The sequence below is a fragment of the Aythya fuligula genome, chromosome 20 (assembly GCF_009819795.1).
Source record: "Aythya fuligula isolate bAytFul2 chromosome 20, bAytFul2.pri, whole genome shotgun sequence".
NCBI classification, from domain to species: Eukaryota; Metazoa; Chordata; class Aves; order Anseriformes; family Anatidae; genus Aythya; species Aythya fuligula.
In genome coordinates, this window is record NC_045578.1 from 7,692,733 (window position 1) to 7,713,829 (window position 21,097).

Consider the following 21,097-nt stretch of genomic DNA (forward strand, 5'->3'; position numbering starts at 1 on the left):
TTTGCAGTAATTACAACTCAGCAATTATTTTCAAAGTCTAGAGGCAATACGTATTTTGAAAATAAGCTGAATTTTGTTGCAATATTGATCGTTATTTCAGTATTCTATAACATTGCTACAGAGCAAAATCAATATTGGCTTGGCATAACCACTTAAAAATTTAAATTTTGTTCCATGTTATCAATGATTTTCCCATGCAGGTAGTCTCTCTTATGGACATTTAAAATTGGGCATAAATTAATTCAATTAAATACATTTAAAAATGAATCTATTAACAATTATTTTAGTTAATAATCAATACTTGCTTCAGTGAACTTAGAAGAACTAATTCAAATTTGAGAAGAGTTCTGTATTTAAAAGAAAAAGAAAGATTAATTTTCCTAGAAATTCACAGTTTTTACAGTAGAAGACAACTAGTTTACTTCAAATCAGTAAATTGTTTGCCCTACATAACAAGTAAACTTAGCATACAGTAACTCTGCTCACAGCCCATGACAGAAAATGAGTACATGGTAAAGTCAATAAATAAATAAACTCCTCCTACCATTTACTGACACCAATAACGTTTGAAAAGCTGATAAGGCACATCTCGGTCAAACACTGTATTTCAGGTTTTGAAAAATACAAGTATTACCAATTAAAAAAAAAAAAAAAGTTTATTATTTTTGTCTTTAATTTATGATGGAAAGTCACTGTGTCCCATTGTCTGCGGTACCTATATCACATTCCTTGCAGCACTATTCTACAACACAGAACTCTCAAGCTTACATGAACTGGAAAGTTTTTAACATAGTTAAAGTGCACACATCATATTTTGAAATCACAGCAGTGAAAAACTGAGTGAAACTAAGTCCAGACTCCTTAAAAGGCACAGGGACAAGATACTAAAGCACTTACGTTTTGATGTTTTCATGGTAGACCTTTGTGTCTGATGGTTGGTTGTAAAGTGGCTACAATTTGGGATTGGAAAGATATATTTAGTATTTATCAACTTTTTAATTCTAAAGTATATGTATTACGTTTAATAACATTAAAATATTCTGCCTACAATGTACTTAAACTGAGATGCAGCAATCTGAAGTGACAATAAGTTTATGATACTCAATACTTAGGACACAGACTTCATTATTTGAAATTAGATCGCAATAACTATACAACGGTGTTTAATTTTTTATCATATTTCAACCCTGTTCTCTCAAACGGATTCAGATCTATTTTTAAAAGCTATACTTACTTAACACAGCCAGTTCACTCAAGCCCCGACTCATGAGTGTGTTTAAACACACACTAATATAAACTTGTGAAAATAAGATACAAGCTTAATTGCTTTCAGTGTTCTTCAGTATTGAAGATGAAAGCAGGGATGAATGCAACTTTTTCTTGAAATATGCTCTTAAAATGCATTGTTTACAATTACAGGAAGACAAAAAGAACATCATGTATATTTAATCTATATCTTCTCATATATAGCTACACTACCCAATTCCAGTATTTAATACTGGAGATGTTCAAACAAGTTTTAAACTGAGAAACGGACAGGAGTTCAAAACTAATATAAAATATCAGGCACCAAGTGAAAATGAAAAGAAGTCCAACCCCTCCCTCCCCAAACCAAAAGATTAAGTCACCCTATAATGTTCTTTTATACTCGAACACAGAACTACATGTTTACCACAACAGAATTACAGACATGAAAGCTACACTGGCAACACAGAATAAAAAAAGACAACTTACCAGTTCAACTTTTGGACCAAGACCTTCAAAAATCTTGTGAGCTTCTTCTGTTTTTTTCTGTAAAATAAAATATTTTTTTATATATATATATAGTGTCAGTAAATCCTCTGTAGTTAGGGTGTCAGAAGTACAAGTGAACTCTCACTCAGTTCAACTGCTAAAGCCCTGTCTGAACGTATTATATCCTTCTTAACCTACTTCTGCAATGCTGCCTCAGCAAATCAAGAAACCTGTACCTGAATTCTACAATTACTACTATGCTCTCTCAATTTAAAAACACGGAGATGAGAAAAACAGACACTGACCTCCTCTGTGATTCAAAAAGTACATGCAGTTAATAAATAATATAGCAAAAGTTCCTAAGAAGAGGAAAGCTGTTCAGAAAAAAAAAAAAAAAAAAAAAAAAAGAGTATAAGTCTGAAAAATGGAACTAAAATTCTCCATTTGCAAAGTCTGGGATTGTGAATCAACATGTACATACACATATTATGAACTATGCCAAAGATCTTCTTTCACTCACACTATGTAAATACTCCAAAGTAATTCCAAACTTCAAGGAGGCAGCACTGGATAAGACAGTTGGCTTGCCCAAATTCATTTCAAGCCTGTATGATCTTCCAAAGCCCTTTGTCAGCAGACAAGGCTATCTGAAAGGATCCAGGATACTAATTCAAATTTGCTTCTTTCCCACTAATAGCTGTACACACTAGCCCTAAGAGTAGATGCCTACAGAGAAAAACATAGGAAAAACTAATCCATAAAGCAGTTATGATTAGAAAGCATTCTGCTAAGTTCTAACTTCTTTACTTGTAATTTCAATCTTTAGATACTCTTTGGAACTCACAGCTGTACAAAATAATTATATATCGAGGCAGTATTATACTATACTCCTGCTAGAATGGTTTGTTTGGTCTGAAAACATTTAAAACTGAACTCCAGCCCTATTACTTCAATCAAATTTTAGCCAACTGTAGTTTAATATTAGAAGTAATTATCCTAAACTGTATGGTTTGAAGATGAAAGCTGCCAAGGGGACTGTCCTCTTGTACAACTGCAGAAGAAAAGATACCAAACCAGTACTGTGTACACAAATGGCTTAGCCTTTCTTTAACAATCATTTAAAATAAGAGAGTAGGTACTGATGCATGATATCTGTATTAAGCCCCACTGATGCTGCCATTCTACAGTACATGTAATTCCTGATAATGAGAGCTCAAACCAACTGCTAAATGGATTCACAAATGCACCAAGCTTGGTACTTCCCTTGCTATATAGATTGATATATGAAGAGCCACACAGAAGCAGCTAATAGATGAGTACACACTGACACATTACTCCATCTTGATTAATACAGAAACAGGTTTCCCTACCTAACGGCACATACATAACGTGGAGAATGCAACAGTAACTTCAAAATTCTCTTGTATAAGCCACCTGCAAACAAGGTTAGCAGAGAAAGAGCTCCACAGCAGCCCGTTAAGACTTTTTCAAATACAGACTAATTTTGCCTGCTACCCACCACGAAACTCAGCTTAAGTCAGTCTTCTAAGGTGACTATATGATTTTAAGGCAGGTTTTCTCCTTCGGCTAATTTAAATGATGGGTCTTCAGCCAAACTTGTTAGTATTTATGTGAGGAGAACAGAAAGTTGTTTTGAACTCTTAATACACGCACGCACACATTTATATAAACATTATGTACATGCATACATCAACACAAAAGGTCTAGAGATGAGAATCATAGATGCATTTCCCTAGAATGTTTGTAAGATAGAAGATCCTGCGATCAAGAATAAAAATGTTGTGCAGAAATCTTTCATTTAAAAAATTCATTTACTTCTTTAAATGAAATGAAGGTGGGGGCCAAAATGAACAAAATACAAGTAGTAAAAATTGCCTCTCAGGAGTGAACTAATGAATTTTAGTGCATTCGGTAAGACTCGCTACTACACTCATTCAATTGAAAAGCACGCTTACCCGATTTTCATCATAAATAATTTGGACAATACTGCGGTGCTTCTGTTCCACTGGAGGAGGGGAGACAGGCCTCTCTGGCTCTGGAGGCTTAGCAGCTTCTTCTTCAAGTTGTTGCTAAGAAACGAGAGAAAGAAAATCAGCCATCCGCACCATGCTACCCTTACCAGTAATTAGTCACCAGATAAAATATGCATCCGATCAACGGCTTGCACTGCCTGTTATTTCTTTTTTTAACCGACAAGGTACGAATTGAAAGGTTTTAATGCCCATGGGGATGGTAACATGACCATTCTGTGCTACTGGTAAACCAAACCAGCTGTTTATTAGATTCACTTGCATTAAGTCAGACTTGCTTCAGCTTGACACTTAAGGCCACTGTAGCAGTGTATGTTAGCACTATGTAACTTTAAACAAGAACATGAACTTCAGAGAAAGCCTGCCTTCCCACAGAAGAAATAAGCCCCATACATGTTTGTCTACAATGTAGATACCTAAGGGTCATTATTATCACCCTTTTATTTTTTTTAAAAGGTACAAAAATCCTTCTAGCAATACAGAAAACATCACTGAAAAATACTTTGCAGTAAACAGGAACCACTCCATGTGTACTGAAGTTCACAGATTGTTACAATATCAAGCAAGCAAGCAAAATACCTTATTATAATCTTCCTAACTGTTATAATAATGTGCTTTGCTTTCACTTCAAATAAATACAGTTCACTCTTCATTTTTAAACTGCAAATATCCTTCATTCATGCCTACCACAAACATACAATAAGGTATGTTTGATGCAAGGGAACCATACAGTCTTACAGTACTGGCTAGGGTGTGCTATACTCTTGTGTAAGAATTCAAAAGCTAATATTTTCTGCAGAATGCCATAATAAGCAGGCTTTGTTATTGAAAACAACAGCAACTTTGTAATTCTTTAAGTCCAGCAGTACAAACATGCCCAAATGTACTTTCACAGATGATATGCATAATCAAAAGGACGTGCTGATTTTGTGGAAAATTTAATAAGCAAGCAAACAAAAATATCCAGCACCCTTAACACAGAGTCAAATAGTTAGTGAAATCCTTTTTTGTTTTTCTACTGAAAGTCATTTTACAGGTCATTAAAATTCAGAAGTAATTAAATGCTTCCAGACGATAAAAATATATGGCTCTAAACAGTCACATATTTGTTACCCTGGACCTACAGATTACAAATCGTACATCATAACAGTCATTTCCTACAGAGTTCCCACTAACGAGGCTTAAAGCTGGCACTACTCCTATCTGGATCTTTGGAAGTCAGAAAAAGCAGACAAGGACTTTTAGTCAATGAGTGTCAGATGCCTAGATTGCAGAGTCGTTTTAGTCAGCCACATCTACAGGGAAGGCAACAAATACTGTCAACAAACATTGCCTTTGCACCTGCTGACTGAAGTGCAGTTTTGTGTCGTGAGGCATAGCCAGCCATACTAAAAAGTGTTATTTCTCCCTTTAGTTCTCTGCTCTGTTTACTTATACTCCTCCTACTACACTTTCCCTGAAGGTGACCTTTGCTCCAGATGTTAGGGTTTCTTGTCTTTGTGAAAGATGATCAAGGGACTTTTGCACAAGCACCGGTTTTGGAGATGCATGCAAGAGATTATCCCCTTGCACAGAGTGTGAAAGAAGGAAGACAACAGCCATCCCCTAAACAGTAGTCATCTTTAAAGCCGAAATTACAGTCACAGCACCCTTGTTTCCCTAGTCATCTAACAAGAAAGAGTTTAAAATATAAAGCCATCTGCTTCTGGCGTTCCTACTTGGCTCACATTTTCAAAAAAGTTCAAAACTGTATCACACCCAATCTATTTAAATGTTCTAGCAAAATCACATACACAACCTTCCCTTTTTAACTGGTTCATTTGGTTCATGTAACCAAAAAATTCACCACCACAAGAAGTTTTTCCACACCTTTTTCACTGACAGAAAACAACAGTAGTGTCTGCTATGCTTACTTGCTTTTTCTTCAGTTTAAGGATTTGCTGTTCAACTTTTGCAATTTCACGATCTACACGGTCCATGCTCTGTATCAGTTCTTCCTTCGACAGCTTTGAAGGCGAAGCATTCTGGTCCTCCCCACAAGGCTGACCAGAAATTGGAGATGATGGTCCCTCATGCTTTCCTCCAAAAGCAGGGTCCTTTCATGGAGACAGGAGGCAGGGCAGAATTGAACAAAATCAGTCATATTAATAACGTGCAAATGAGTGTTCAGTAAACAAACTAGCATGCATGAATTAAACAAGAATTTCCAGTTATCTATAGCTTAGGTAGCTCCGTAACAGAGAGATAGTTTAAGACTTCAGTTTATCAGTGCTCTAAATATCTTAGAATTAACTGACATCCCATTTATGATACTACAATTTCAAAGTCTACCTTTAAAAATAATTAACAGCACATTTCAATATTTATCATGAAGATCAAAACACCTCCCTTTTAATATACAATATATCTTCAAAAATGTAAATAGTAACTTTTATTTTTAAATATAGGGTTGAGAGCTAATCCTCAATATTCTGCCCGCATACTAATAAGGATATTCTTCAACATAACTGCGAATAGCCTGTCAAGAGTACGTTCTGGGTTATTTGCATTTTCTTAGAGTGATGACTTGAAAGACTTTTCTTTTTCATCATGTTTCTATTTGTCTGTTTCCAAACAACATTAGAACATGGAACATGTCGAAATATGTCAGCACTGTTGTACCTTGTTTTTGTTTATGTACTTAGAATATCATGCTCCACAACTACCTAGTTGGCAAATGCTAGCTCAGTAAACACATCCCTCAATCAAGCCAAATTTGACCAAAATATTGTGTCCCAATACCACTTCTCCTCAAGAGAGCACTGGGCTATATTTCTATTGAGACAGCAAATTTCTGTATGTAGTGCCTGGATAAAAATTCAGTTACATGCAAGCATGTTAACATTGCATACCTTAATTTGGTTTCTCCAACCCCCCCTTTGCTCTTATCTTTGTTACGCAGTACAGCAAGTTACTAAGAATCACATGCTATCATAATTTTATTTCACATATGGTTTACTTACACAATAGAATGAATGGTAAAGACAAGGCAATATAAGTATTCTACTTTAAAAATTTGATGCCTATTAGCTTTTGAGTCCATATGGTAGATTTTTTCTTTAATGACATGAGTACATCAGATGTCATGGCCCCTACACTCCACCTTTTTGGCATGTGGGCCTGTCTGCTTAGGTGAGTGGACGAGAGAAGAGATTCAATATTAGTTTTAAGATACATTAATATCTGCAATAGAAAATATCCACACCAAACTAGACTGCCCTAGATTTATCCAAAACGAGACAGTGACAGGTATCATTAACATAACGTAAATTAGCAAATTCATTTCTGATGCTTAAAAGGGACAGGAGGGATGTATTTTGACTGTCCAGCAAAATTATTCATTAGAGAAAAAAATGGACTTGCATGTGTTTGCCAGCAGTTTTAACTGAAAAGTAGAAATATTTCATATGCTATCTATTATATACTATGCTATCATAACTTTGCAATTGAGGCTTAAACAACTTCAGAGTATAGTAGCTACTCAGAACTCCACCCTCTGTACTGTGTTTGACACAGACTTATCTTCTTGTTCTTTTTATGAACGAGTAACACCCTAAATCATGACTACAGTTTGTGGTAACATGTAAAATTCATGAGACTGAACATAAGGAGATGTAAGATTTACCTAAGGAAAATAAAAAATGATTAGCTCACCACAACACAGGAAGTTACACCTTCAGTATTATAACAGAAAATGCCTTCACCTTCTTAATATCTGCAGATCTCAACCCTTCCTGCAGAGGATGTACTAAAGGCAAGACAGTAGCTGCACTGACACGCTGAAAATGGGAATCAGAAACTTGTTCAAGACGTGGTCGCTTAGATTCCAGTGAATCATGATCTGTCTGAGATGGACCTGGATGAAACTGCTGTTCATATCCAGTTCTTCTTTCCTGAGGCCTAGTAAACAGAGAAATAAACTATTAAAATATGCACTTTCCACACAAGAAAACCATTTTCTGTTCACCAACAATTTCCAGACATACATTAAATGCAATTTAGCAAAACTCTTTCTAATCAGTGAGGCAGACAAATGTTTTTAAGTATGATCTTCAAAAATATAACCGTTAATGTCAGATATAGCCAAAATAAACTGCTAGCACTCACGCAGCATATGAATTTACTCCTAGCAGATATGTAATGTAATATTACTGCGCATTTGAACATTCATGAATATTGACTGTAAAGTAACCTATTTTACTGAGAAGATATTACCAATCTGACACTAATGACAGCAATTCTCTGTAGTTGTCCCTACACTTCTTCTCAGTTAACCTACTGGACCCAGATCAGCTGCATCTATTTAGACAGAGACAGGAATGATGCACCAGACTAAAAGGGTACTTAGAAAAAGTATCTCTTGCTAAAGTAGGGTAGTCATCTGTGCTTAAAAGTCACATTTCTGTCTTCTACAATTCTCACAACTCAAACACCCAAATAGCTCCACTGTTTTTTTTTCTTACCAGACACACAAATACTACCTGCTGAATATGCAAACCTAAGATTTTTTTTCCCAGTGTGATCTAGGAAATATGACAATATTCACACTGTAATGATTTTTGCATTTGTTACCTCAATTTTGTTGAGATTAAGTTATCCAAAGATACAAACTCTACATACTTTTAGCCTAAACATCAAGAAGTTTGCAGTATGTAATAAGGTCCTAGAAGCTTTCTGTGGGGAGAGTGAAACAAACTGTGCTTTGTTGACTCGTTTCCTTTCTGTGAAACAAGCACGCAGTTAAAGCAAAGGGACTAAGGAATTACAAAGCAGATTAATACCAGGCAGTCCTACAACAATCAAATTCCAGTGTTCAACGATGGAGCACTGATTAATCAAACAGTGAAACTCAAAAACCTTTCTATTCAAAAGTTAAAATTAGACTTTACAGAAAGCACAGACTCATAAAAGACTCTCTTTCACATATTTAAAAACAAACAAGCAAACAACAGTATCCTAACCTATCAGAGCCTGGGTGAAATTCAGAAAGCAAAGAAGGCCGGCGCCGAAGTTGCTGCTGCTGTTGCTGCTGCTGTTGCAAGAGCTGGGTTGCCTGACTGACTTCCAAGTGAGACGAACGATAATCGGGAACCGCAAATTCCTAAGTGAAACACAGTTCAGGTGTTAACAAAAACAAAAGGTACAGAAGGTACAACAATTAAACAAGATAGGGGAGGAAAAACCGACCTCCTCTACCCAGACTTGTGCAAAGCATTTGGCTCTGTCCCACGTGACATCCCTGTCTCCAAATTAGAGTGGCACGGATCTGATGGACAGACCACTCAGTGGATAAGGAATTGGCTGGATGGTTGCACCCAACAGTTCAATGTCCAAGTGGAGACCAGTGATGAGCGGCGATACTCAGGGGCTGATACTGTGTTCGGTGCTGTTTAACATCATTGTCATTGGCATTCACTGTGGGATTGAATATAACTGGAAGGTCCCTTCCAACCCAAAACACTCTATGAATAAATGCTTGGTAAAAACGACCAAATACCAAATAGGAGATTCTTAAAACTCTGTTCCCCTAATTGTGGCTAGCAGAACACAGCTGCCTGGAAGCACTACAACAGCTGCTTCAGAAAAAGCTTGGGATGTACAGTTTTGTATATTTCAGACTCACATTCTCTGCCTTGCACACATATTTTGTCAAGTACTGCATCAGCTTATAGATAATCCAGCCCAATGCTCCTTAAAGGACAGAAAGGTAACTACGGGTTTACTTCTTACCTTCTTGGAACACTCCTGGGCCTGACAGGAAATCAATTCCACATACAAATTTAGTGCCCACAAATGTTCTAAGAGCCCACCCTCTCTAGGGATTTGTGAGGCTCAGAATTCTGCATTCATATTAAACGCACAGTGACTGTAGACAGACTATTTGCATATTCTTGGAAAATTATTGCTATCACTGCACATGCACTCAGCCACACTTACACTGGACACATTCAGTACGATGATTAAACATATTATATTAAAGCAAAGCTAAAACAAAACTTTATGAATACAATTTCTACGAATTTATTCAAACTAGGAGAAACCAGTGATAAAAAAAAAAAGGAAATTTATATTAATTCTTCACAATAAAGACAAAGAATTACAAAACTCAGTTTTCTGTCAAAAAGTCAAAGAGGTGTTACATATATAATCTTGAAAAAATAAAATCCAGTGCTTTTAGAAAAAAAGATGGAGGGGAGGCAGGGAAAACAATTATTTATCTAAACAACACTAGCAGTAGGTCTCCTAAGCAGGCAAAACACTTCCTTTGCCACTTCAATACTTTTTTTTGTTTTTACATTTCATTTTTCAACTTCATCTCCAAGAGGAAAAAAATCAAAAAGATTCAACATATTGAGAAGACAAGAGTATCAACATACAGTCTTCAAGACAGGCTAATTTTTTAAGAAGTATCACTAGTTTTACTACATTCACAAATATTAAATAATAGGAAATACTGTCAAGACAACAAGCTATAGGGTTTTATTTAGGCTACCTTCACCACTTTATAGGGTATTTTTAATACTAGTCTATGTAAAAAGAAATAAGGCAAGGGAAAGAAAAAAAGAACAAGCAAAAACTGAACTTTAAAAAGCCAAAATTGCAGTCAAGGATTTTAGTAATTTCAGCTAGAGCACTGCAGGAAGGCATAATTCAACAGGTAATTATATCCTTTCAAGTTAATACTTAGGAAGGAGCCAGGGAGAAGTACATTACTACCGATTATACTTTCCAGAAGTTACACCATAGTCAGACCCTCATTTAAAGAGGAATATACTTGAATAAGTGCACCCATCAGCCTTGATGCAAGAGCCAAACTTCAAGGGTACAAACAACATTGTTCATGTGAAAACAGAGCAGCTGCAGACTGGTATGCCCAGGTGAAACTGACTGGGGAGATCTGTGTAACAGCTCGTATTATAGTGGTTAAAAAAAAAAAAAAAATCCCATTTGGCACAGCAAACATCTGAATTACACTCTTGATAAAAACTGTAACCCTAATGACGGCTTACCTGCTGGTGTCGGGTGCTAGGGAAGGTGTACTGGACAGAGTGAGTAGGATAACGACTCTGTTCTGTGCTGAATGCTCCTTGGTTAGGAGGGTAGCCTGAACTTGACATTATCAGAGAAGAAGTCTTCACAAAGCTGTGAGATCAAGACCAGCAAGCAATCATGTTTCTAGGAAACCGCCTAAAGGAAAAAAGATCACTGATAAGCACTGAAGTACCAGATGTACTCACAATACATTACAGCCATAGTCACCTAAGCAAAACAACCATTACCAGTAAAAGCTTTTTCCTGATGTATTTATTTAATAGGTTACTCTAGTCTGAAACATGTTAACAAGTCTTAAATGGGCTCAAAACCAGACATGTCAGCATTGTCCACACAAAGATTTGAGTATTATATTGTCAGAAAACATCGTTTTACCAGTTACCAGTTGAATTAATAGGATTTTAAAAGAAAAGTAGGTCACTTAAATAGGTGTTAAAGAGGTTATAATAGTCTATAGATGGACTCACAATTTACAGTAAGTTTCTTTAGCACAACATGAAGTTCACTTTCGTTTCTTCTACAGTTTTTGGACTCTATGAACTCTTTCCTACTTTCAGGTAGTCTTAGGGTTGCTTGACTCGATGCCGCCTACAGTTCATTAAACCACAATGCATTAGTCAGGCCATACAGTATTACCACCATCTAACAGCAACTTGACAAAGACAGTTCTTAGTAAAAAAAGGAACTAAGAGGAAAAAACACTACTTCAATTGACATCACAGTTCTTCCTATACGGGATGCCAGCAACTAAATATACTATGAAACCTTAGAACAATCCTGCTCAGTTGATGTTCAACGAATGATCTGCCTCTATTGCATTCTCAGCTGCAGATTAACAGTGGACACTTAAATGTACACTGACCTGAGGAAGATTTAAACACTGAAAAAAGCATTCACTAACGAAGTCCAAGCATCTATCTATGAAGCTCTATATAGAGATTCAGCTGCCAAAATCATCTGATGAAGACCAGAAGAAGTTACCTATACCTCTTGTCCATCTCTGGTCTCCACCTCTGGTCCAGTGCCTGGCAGACGCACCAGGCCTTCAAATAAAGTACCTGCTGACCCCTGCCTAGGTGGCTTCATTTCGAAGTGTATTCGATTGCAATCTTTCACAAACACCACATGTAAAGTTACACTTCTCAACTGGATTTTCCATTAAAAGTCAATAGACAAAATCAGCTCAGGGAAGGATCAGACACAGAAAGCTATACAAATAAATCTTAAAGCTTATCTAACATGTTTTGTCACTTCTGTCCTGATTAGTTTCTTTTCCACCTAAGAAATAAAGTTTTATAGATTGGATTATCAGAATAATGAGAGAAATTTAGATTTACCTGTTTTTCAGATATTAGGTTTCAGAGATTATAAATTTTAGCCTGATTTTCAGGTATGAAAAATTAAAGAAAAGCTTACAGCTTTGATTTCAAAGCTATACTACAAATCAGTAGTTGTGTGCTATATAGTACCTCTACATCTCATACTGTACCTATAATTTACATCCCAGTGGCAAGTTCTAATATAAAGAATTATTCATCGTTAACATTTACTATTCTTCACTGCATTCATTAGAGTACATCTTTACAAACTATATGACGGTCTAATAAATCTGAGTTGTATGTATTCCATTTAATAAGAAACAACGTCAGCAAGCAAGCAATTTTGGGTAATATACATCGTGCTACATAGCTGCAAGCTACCTGAACACTCACATGTATTCCTGAGTCCAAGCTACAGCAAAAAGAAAACATCTGATTTTACTCTCTCAATTTCCATGCAAGTCCACATAAAATTTTGGCATACAGCTAACTGTCAGCTTGATCAAATGTTTGCTAATGTGATAACTACTCCCATCAAAGGCTGGAGAACATTTTATTATTAAATGGGTAACTGGGTCCAGGGTAGAAGGATACTCAAACAATTTCAGTTGACAGAAGTACAAATCTTAGTTTAATGAACTGTTGATGCCTTAACTTGTACTGTCTCACCAGCCCTGTACTGTCATATGCAGTCTTCATAAATGCATGGAAGATGTCTGACTGAATTTAATATCATATTTATGCTTGATACACTGAAAAAACTTCAGTGAGGAACACAGACAGTAATACTGAATTTGATCAAAGCTCCTTTAGCCCCATAAGCTGTAACTGACAATGATCAATAGCATGCTATTAGCATAAAATCTAAAAGAGGAAAGGCAAGCACACAGCAGGACTTTCCCAACAAGTTCTCCAGCCTTATAGCAGCTTGTGACTCTGGGACTCCTGGAGCTGGAGCCCTTCTGTTTCAGATTTCTTAGTTGCTTTCTCTTCTGTTGGTTTGTCCAGCTGTTTTCTGAACCAGACTAAGTTCTCAGCATTCACAACTGCTCTTTGCACTTCTACAGCTTAGTGACATTTCACATGAGAAACCACCAGCTTTTGTTTGCTTTGGACCTGCTACCTTCATCTGCTATCTCCAGTTTTGGCACTGGAACAACCAAACATCTCATTCCTTTTTTTTTTTTTTTCCTCTGCACACGTGATTCCGTAGATTTCTTTCATATCCCTTTAGTCCTATCTTTTCCACACTGATCCCCTAGCCTGCTCAGTTGTTCCTTTTCAACCCACTTCCAAACCTTCTCTATTTCTGGGGCGCCCACGCGGAGGCAAAGGGAGCCAGAAACATTCTGGGAGAGCACCAGTAAATACTCATCCTGTTCCTCTCCTCTTCCCTGGCATGCTGGCAAGTCAAGCAGATCTAAAGAATCCGGAGACGCAGAGGATCAGAGGAACAGCCACTTGAAAATAACATATAAATATAGGCCAACTACTACACGATTCAAGGTCCTTTCTAGTTCATCTCTGTCACGTTGCATCTTCTTTTCTCTGTGTTCAGTCAAACCAGCAAGTTGATCATTAACCCAGGTGCTGAAAGTTCAGTCCACGCTCACTTGTATGATGCTGCAAAGGTTTTTTCTCCATTCACAACAGCTTCAGTGTGCAGGTTGCTACGTCTGTGTTACAATTGTTAGTCTTGAAATCTTCACACCTGCCTATGGTTAGGAAATCACAGATCCTAGACACTGGTGATGCAGACACATGAAATCCCTCTGTTTATCTAGGGAATAAGTTTTACCCAGGGAAGGAGGAGGGAAAGAGTGATTCAGCTGGGTCACTGCAAATATCGCCCAAATTCTTCATGCAGTATTCAGCCCTAGCCAAAATTTATACTTGTACACCTGCCATAAGTTTTAACAGCTCAGAATTTCTTAGAAACAATTTAAAACCTTAAAGCTTGACTAGCAAACATCTTTAAACCAGGAGTGCCCCAACATTTATCTTCCATATTCCATGACCCTGGCAACCCCAAAAATGATCACTGGGGATCACCAAGACAAAGATGTCAGAATTTGCAAACTGCATGGACCACAAACTACAGATTCTTACTTCCCTGTGATTATGCTTGAGAATAACTAAGTCAAACTATAGTAACAACAGAAATAAATACTAAAATAGCCAACTTCACTGGAAATAATATAATTTTAGATTAATACGATCCTTTTTTAAGGCAGTTAAAAACAAAAGGAAATGATAAAAAATAACATATGTGCACTTGCATATTTCTTCAATTTTTAAATATCACCACTCATCCAGCAGCAAAGAGAGGCCCTAACTGTCTCTCCAGATTCTGTACTAGAAGTGGAAAAAGCAGAAAGATGAGGGACAGGAGGGGGACACAGCGTACCAGCACAAATGTCCTTCATGCATCCGACGACACTAACGCAAGCCCACATCCCATAGTCTAAGCAGTCTATGCAATACAGATGAAAACATTTAGTCTAATGGCCTTCTGAGAACTGGGAGGATGACCGCATTTGTAGCACCATAACCTCAAACAAACAAACAAAAAATTACCAACAGCAGAAGGCAACAGAAACACAATTAGAGGCTATAATTGTGGTCAATGAGAGGTGGAAGTGAAGAGGAAAAAAAAAAAAAAAAAGGAAAGATGAAGCTGTAAGTGGGGGTTGCCTTATCCCCCACCCTCAGCCACATGGGAAGGCACCGATAAGACAGGAGGAAGAGAGGAAGAAAGCAGGGCGTTACAGCAGAGGAGGCACGTGGCTACGCCCTGGCACTGCAAAGGTGCAGCAGGAGCTAAAGGATGGGGATCCTGTAGGAGATCTCACTCCTTTTAGGACAAGAATGACACTGTGGTACAAGAGCATGTAAAATGACGCTGAAATGCAGCATTCCCCTCCCCTCTCAAGCTCCTATTCTTGTCACAGGCACTCAGACGTGCCTGCACGCTCTCCTAATTTGACCTCTTTACATGCCCTGCAGATCCCATCTTATCTGCTGATCTCTTGGTATGAGCATATTTACATTCTGTCATATGCAGGGGGGTGGCGGTGCTAGCATTTGCCTGTAGAATTACCACCAACATTCTGCTGATCTCTGCTTTATTACCCAACTCTGCAGCTGTGGATGCATGCACTTGACTTCAGCTCTGTAGGTGCAGGCACCCTCCAACCTCACACGTAGCAGCATTTGCCTCTACCTCCAGCAGTTGCTTACGTGCATCCAGCAGACAGAATTTCTTCACAAACCTATTTCTTGGTCAGGGAGGGTAATGCCACCTCCCTGCTGTCACTTCTCGAGGTTCCATACATTGAGATTACATTTAAATATGGCACTCTTCTTGCATCAAATTATAACTGTGAATAGAGACTGTAAACAACCTTGTCCAGGCTTTTCTCACTGCTGTATCTTTTCATTAGTCATGACAAACCTTGTCTTCCTCTACTCAGACACAACCCGGATCCCCCTGTACAGCTCACTGCTACCAGCTCTCGCTGCCTCTCCGATCTTTCCACCAGTTCCTGCTCCCACGCCAGACCAGAGGCTGCTCATTTTCATTTTTAGCATCCTTGGCAAACTACGACACAAGAAATCAGCTTCCATTTCTGCTCACTCAATGAAGGCAAGACTCTGTTTTTTCAGACCGGTATTTTCATACCATCTTCTCGTGTCCTTCTGCAGATTTCAGAGCTTTCTCATATAAACATTTATAAGAACTGTTACAGACTTTGGAATTCTGCCTTAAATGTCTGACAAAGATAAAGTTAGGTCACGAATACTTTCATACAGCTGCCAACCATGCTGGCCGATCGTCTGTCTCACTGAATACAGACAATCAGAAGGGTCAGAAATAAGTATGTTTTATTCTCTGCTTCATAACTCAATCCATTCTTCTCCTATAGCGTCCCAGGTCATGACTGACATTCCTGGACTCTGTGGTAAAACATACAAGGGATGGGGAAACCCGGTAGTGTTAAATGGATAATATTTAAAAAAATAAATAAAATACAGGGGAAGTTGGAGTTAAGAACCAAAAAAAGAAAATGCTGGGTCTGGAGATACCTAGCTGAGGAAAGCAGTGAGAAGTTTCAGGAGCTGGGAGGACACACTTAGCCCTGCGATAATTCGAGCTCCTCAGATAAGGAAATGATTTAACATTGTTTATTTCTAAAAGTACGACAGCGTTTGTCTCTTTGACCACCTCAAACTACTGAAGAGAACCGATTCAAACTTTCCCTTAAAAGCTAAAATGTAAGTGTGAACTTACATTTTCATATGCAGAGAATATTGAGTAAGTTACAAATCATTTAGAAGCGGATATTACAAGAGCAACAGTCATAGCTTCGTTTCAGATCTGGTTCCAAGAGGCAATACTAATTTGAACAGCATCTCCTGATCTGCAGGTCTCAAAATGCTTCAGAAAGACACGTAAGTAAGCGCTATCCTCAGCGTGCACATGGGAAAATGAGTCACTGAAAGGTTAAGAAATCTATCAAAGGCTACCCAGGAAATAGTCAGCGACTGAATCAGAACTAAGACTCAAGTCCCCAAGCCTCAGCTTGCGGATCCATGGCATTTTAAGCGGGCAAAAGCCAGCGCTGCCACAGAGAAAAGCAGTTCTTCGCTTGGGAAAACACAGCACGTTTAAAGCAGGAACTATTTTTAGCAGGCCAGGTCCCCAAAACGCTCAACTCGTGGCCACCCAAGTGTGTGCAGCAGCAGAGGGAAGCGGTCAGAGGAAAGGATCGCCCCAGGCAGGGTTACCCCGTCTGCCACTCGCACGCTCAACGTCTCGGGGAAAGACCAGGCCCAGGGGTGGGTTCTGGTTTTCTCCACATGCACGGAACAAATCAGCACTTCTGCATTGAGGGGAGTTTTTGTGCCACCTTGAAGTCTTTAACCAATATTTGCTAATTAAATTTCTCATCCTTTGGGGGGGATTTTCCTCAGCTTGTTTTTGAGCATACTAAGTCTGATGTAAAGAGTGCAAAGAGTTAGATTACAGCTAAAGAAAGCTCAAATCAAGTTGTTTTCTAAAAATAAATAAATCAGCAGCCTCAGTAAATCAAGCTCTGATGCAACCAGCCTATAGCAAAACAAGGAAGGCTCAGCCTTAGGCAGGGGGTGGCCTACAACACATCACTAAGTTAAACTGGGGATATTTATTAAAATTTCACTCCAGCATAAAATGAAACTTCCAGTGAAGAGACTGTTTCAGCAGTGGTTAGAAAGGTTTTATCTGAAGTATGATAATAATACCCATGAATAATCCATTCTGTGATTTCCCTTCATAAAAAGTGAGTATTATGAGGGAAAACAAAACCCCAAAACAGGCCGTACTGAACAACCAACCCATTAAAGCAAACAACAAGAACAGATTTCATGCACTAAACAGACCTGCGTTTGTACCTTCAAGTCAGCGAACGCTCCAACTCACAGACAATAACACAAAATTACAAGTTGAGAGCCACACAAGTAAGCCCTTCAAATAAATACCCTGCTGGGTATGCAAAACAAACCTTCCCAGTATTTTTATTCTGTCAGATAATCTTAAGTCTGTTCAAGCACTTGTCCAAAAACATCAAATTTGCATGTTGGGGATATACAAGAGAAAACTAATGTACATTTTCAACAGATTTCTAAAAACAGGGGAGTATATCCAACCTCCATATAAAAAAGCTATTTGATCAACCAATAGATACAGTAAAAGGTTAGATTTTACTTACCATCTAAAACCTAACTGCTTGGCACACTAAAAGTACAGTCAGAAGCTAGGACCGACTTAGCAGCCTCGTCCTTAACTAAAAAAAGCACCAGACATTTCAAGAGCAGGTATTAGTCCTTCAGTCACGGCCTTAGTGCCCAGCTATCACACAGTCATATGACAGTTATTCAGAAAAACAACAGTGAAAAGAGTTAGTGACAAAGAAAAAAAGCTTGGGTTAGACTTAATGAACTCAAAGGCCTTTTCCAACCTTTTTGATGCCATGGTCTGTGTTAACCCTTCAGGTCCAATTAAACAAGGTTCTGCAAAGTAATGGGATGGAACGCAAAGGGACGAAAGTAGCCACAGGATCGGACTGGACAACCCTCAAATGTAATGGGTTTTCACTCAAGAACCTTCCAGAAGGCTGATGGTTGAGTAGATGTACAATAAATTTGTGCTTCACAACAAAAAGTGAAAAAAAGTTAAAGAAAAAAGTTAAGAAATAAAAAAGTTAAGAAATGCCCAAGCATCTGAACTTGACCCCTTCTCATACCTTGAAATTTCTACTAGCATACAACAATGCTTTATTTCTGAATGTCCACAGCATAAACTCGCAATTATGCTATAGAGCGTCTGACTCATACTCTACATGACATGGAAGCATGGTATCCTTTAATTTAGCCAATTACAGAAGTGACAGAAGTCAAGGAGCATTACAGCAGCCCATTCAAGATGTCACATTTACTCTCTATTAGCACGACTTTTCCATCTGCATCAAGATAGCTCAAAAATGAAAATAGGATTTTATACTTCACATTTTAATAGAAAGAGGTTTCCATTAAGAGACTTCCAACTCCTCAAGGTACTTAAGTAATAGCTTTTAGAACATTAAATATTAAGTTAGAAAAGAGTACTTCCAAAGGATTTTTGTTGCCATACCAAAAGATAAATATTACTTAATTGCATGTGCAATCTGCAACCAAACCTGGCTAGCAAATCTCAAGATCACCTTTTTACAGTTCATGTTTAAATAACAGTTTCTCTTTCTCCTGTTTCTGGCTACTGTATTTGTAGAATTAGTGCTCTAGCAAATGGGGTCGATCAAATTCAGCTGACAAGACACTCTTCTCCAGGAAATTCTATTTTAATCTCTCTTCTGTAATTTATGAGCTTAAAGAAAAGTTGCTAATAAGTGTTATCAAGGCCGAGGCTGCCATTATATGGGGGATCAGAACAGGACAAACTACAACTACATTAACATCTTACAAAGTTTCTAATCAGCTACCCACTTTTCTCACCAAAAAAAAGTGCTGAGCACATATATTTCAAAGAAAAGTAAATATTTTCAGAGTCTGCTCACCAGTTGTTAAAAATCTAACACGCAGGAGAAAGAGTCAGCTTCTGACTTCTCATTTAGTGGATTCACAGAGTCCCCATGAGACTAAATCTTCTCACTCCTGACTTTTATCGAGGAGCAGCACTTCCTGATCCTACCCAGGAACCTACCCAGCTCTCTTCAGCCAAGGAGGGTCACACTAACACCGAAACTATCCAAAAGAGGCAAGAGAAAATCCTTCATTCAAAAAAAAAGGAAATGAAGGATGGAAACACTTCTTTCACTAAAAGTACTGCTGACCAATGATTTAAATCAAAGAAGGATACAAACCTTACGAGGCTTTCTGGTTTCAAAAATATGTCTTTATAATAGAAACTATCCACTTTCCTCCTAAAGACACTTAAAACATCTTGTTTTTCTCAGTAACACCACATTTTCATTCCTGGTTGTCCCAAGACAGCAAATAGTACACAATTAGTGTACACCACAGAAAATTTTCATGAGCCAAAGACCAGAAACCAAGTATACAGAACTGAATGTTGAAAGTACTTCCCCCGCCTCTTAAGACAAGTGCAGCAGCTTCCACAGCCCAGATAATCACCTTACCCCTTCTGAAGGGCCCAAGCCCTGCCATGGGCTAATTCAACTGGCTATGAAACATCAACTGAAGCATTCAAACTTAACCCGCGAAGCTGTAAGGTGAAACAGAAACCACACAAAGTATCTTCCAACTCATCAGCTCACAGCATGCAAGAGACTCAAGAGATGCTACGCAACTGCAGTGATAAGAACTAGACAACCTTCCTCGAGTCATTCTCACTCACCAGTCAGTGCTAACAGCTCACTGAGGTTTACTTGAATCCACCTAATTCTTCCTGTTTCACCCATGATTACAAACAATTATGATGATCTCAATCTTCACATATATTATATGCTATGAAGTATTATTTCAAGACAGCAATTTTTGCTTCTTTGTACAGGACAAAGTACCAGCCTCACCACTCTCCTCAGTTAACTGAGTTCATACAAAAATAACCCTCAGTTTCAGCTAAAAAGACAAAAAAGGTTAAAATAAGAATTCTATTTTACTGTACTAGAGTGTTCAGGCCTATTCAGATTGTGCATATCCTGTGCAATATCACCTTCTCGAAACAAAGTTTATTCTGATTTATGTGCAACTGTGATTTATTGACATTTATGATTAAGTTTGAGATGTTCTACTTCACCGAGAACGCACCAACATATAAAAATATAATTCCTCATTGAAGCTTACACAACAGCCTCTCAGTCACAGAAAACGGTGAAGAATGGAAAGGATCTCAAGCTATGAATGGTGTAAGGAAACCTCAATAGCCATAGTGGGGGTGTAAAAAATTAAAAAACAAAACTTTAGGGTTTTGGACACACACGGGCTTACTCTTTGAAACCACAGCAAAACAGCACCTACAAAATAACAGCTGTAATGGCACGGGTAAGTGACCATTTCTATGAGAAACGGTTTTGGGAATAACATTCCCAGATAGGTAAATCATGAAATTACACTTACTACATGGGAGAATTCACACCTTTCACACAGCCCTTCTCTGACAGCAAAGCATTTAAAATAGCATAGTGAGCAGAAACCGTAAGTGAAGAATGTGACTCTGAGACAAAACTCTATGGTAAATAACCAAGTATATATAATTCTTAAACTAATTCCTCTATTTTTTTTTCCCCAAACTACTGTTAGTGAGGTGAAGGCCACAGCTGAACTGTAATAACATCAAGTTCAGAAAACAGCACTTGAACTTACATGGGCTTAATTTTCTAGCATGAACAGAGAGGAATCAACAGG

At 37.9% G+C, this 21,097-nt stretch overlaps 1 protein-coding gene across 6 annotated transcripts in view; it reads right to left on the bottom strand.

The window, feature by feature from the left end:
- Nucleotides 1-21,097, bottom strand: part of NCOR1 (nuclear receptor corepressor 1) — a 67,159-nt gene that overhangs the window by 42,338 nt on the left and 3,724 nt on the right. For 3 of the 6 annotated variants that reach the window (XM_032200749.1, XM_032200751.1, XM_032200745.1), the window contains exons 2-9: nt 11,345-11,465; nt 10,835-11,012; nt 8,786-8,925; nt 7,529-7,724; nt 5,699-5,881; nt 3,711-3,824; nt 1,735-1,791; nt 898-950 (exon numbers count right to left, since the gene is read on the bottom strand). In XM_032200749.1, the coding sequence (XP_032056640.1) occupies nt 898-950; nt 1,735-1,791; nt 3,711-3,824; nt 5,699-5,881; nt 7,529-7,724; nt 8,786-8,925; nt 10,835-10,942 (851 nt within the window). In that variant the 5' untranslated portion in view covers nt 10,943-11,012; nt 11,345-11,465. The remainder of the gene's footprint in view (nt 1-897; nt 951-1,734; nt 1,792-3,710; nt 3,825-5,698; nt 5,882-7,528; nt 7,725-8,785; nt 8,926-10,834; nt 11,013-11,344; nt 11,466-21,097) is intronic. The other 3 variants (XM_032200746.1, XM_032200747.1, XM_032200748.1) reach the window with 2 other exon arrangements.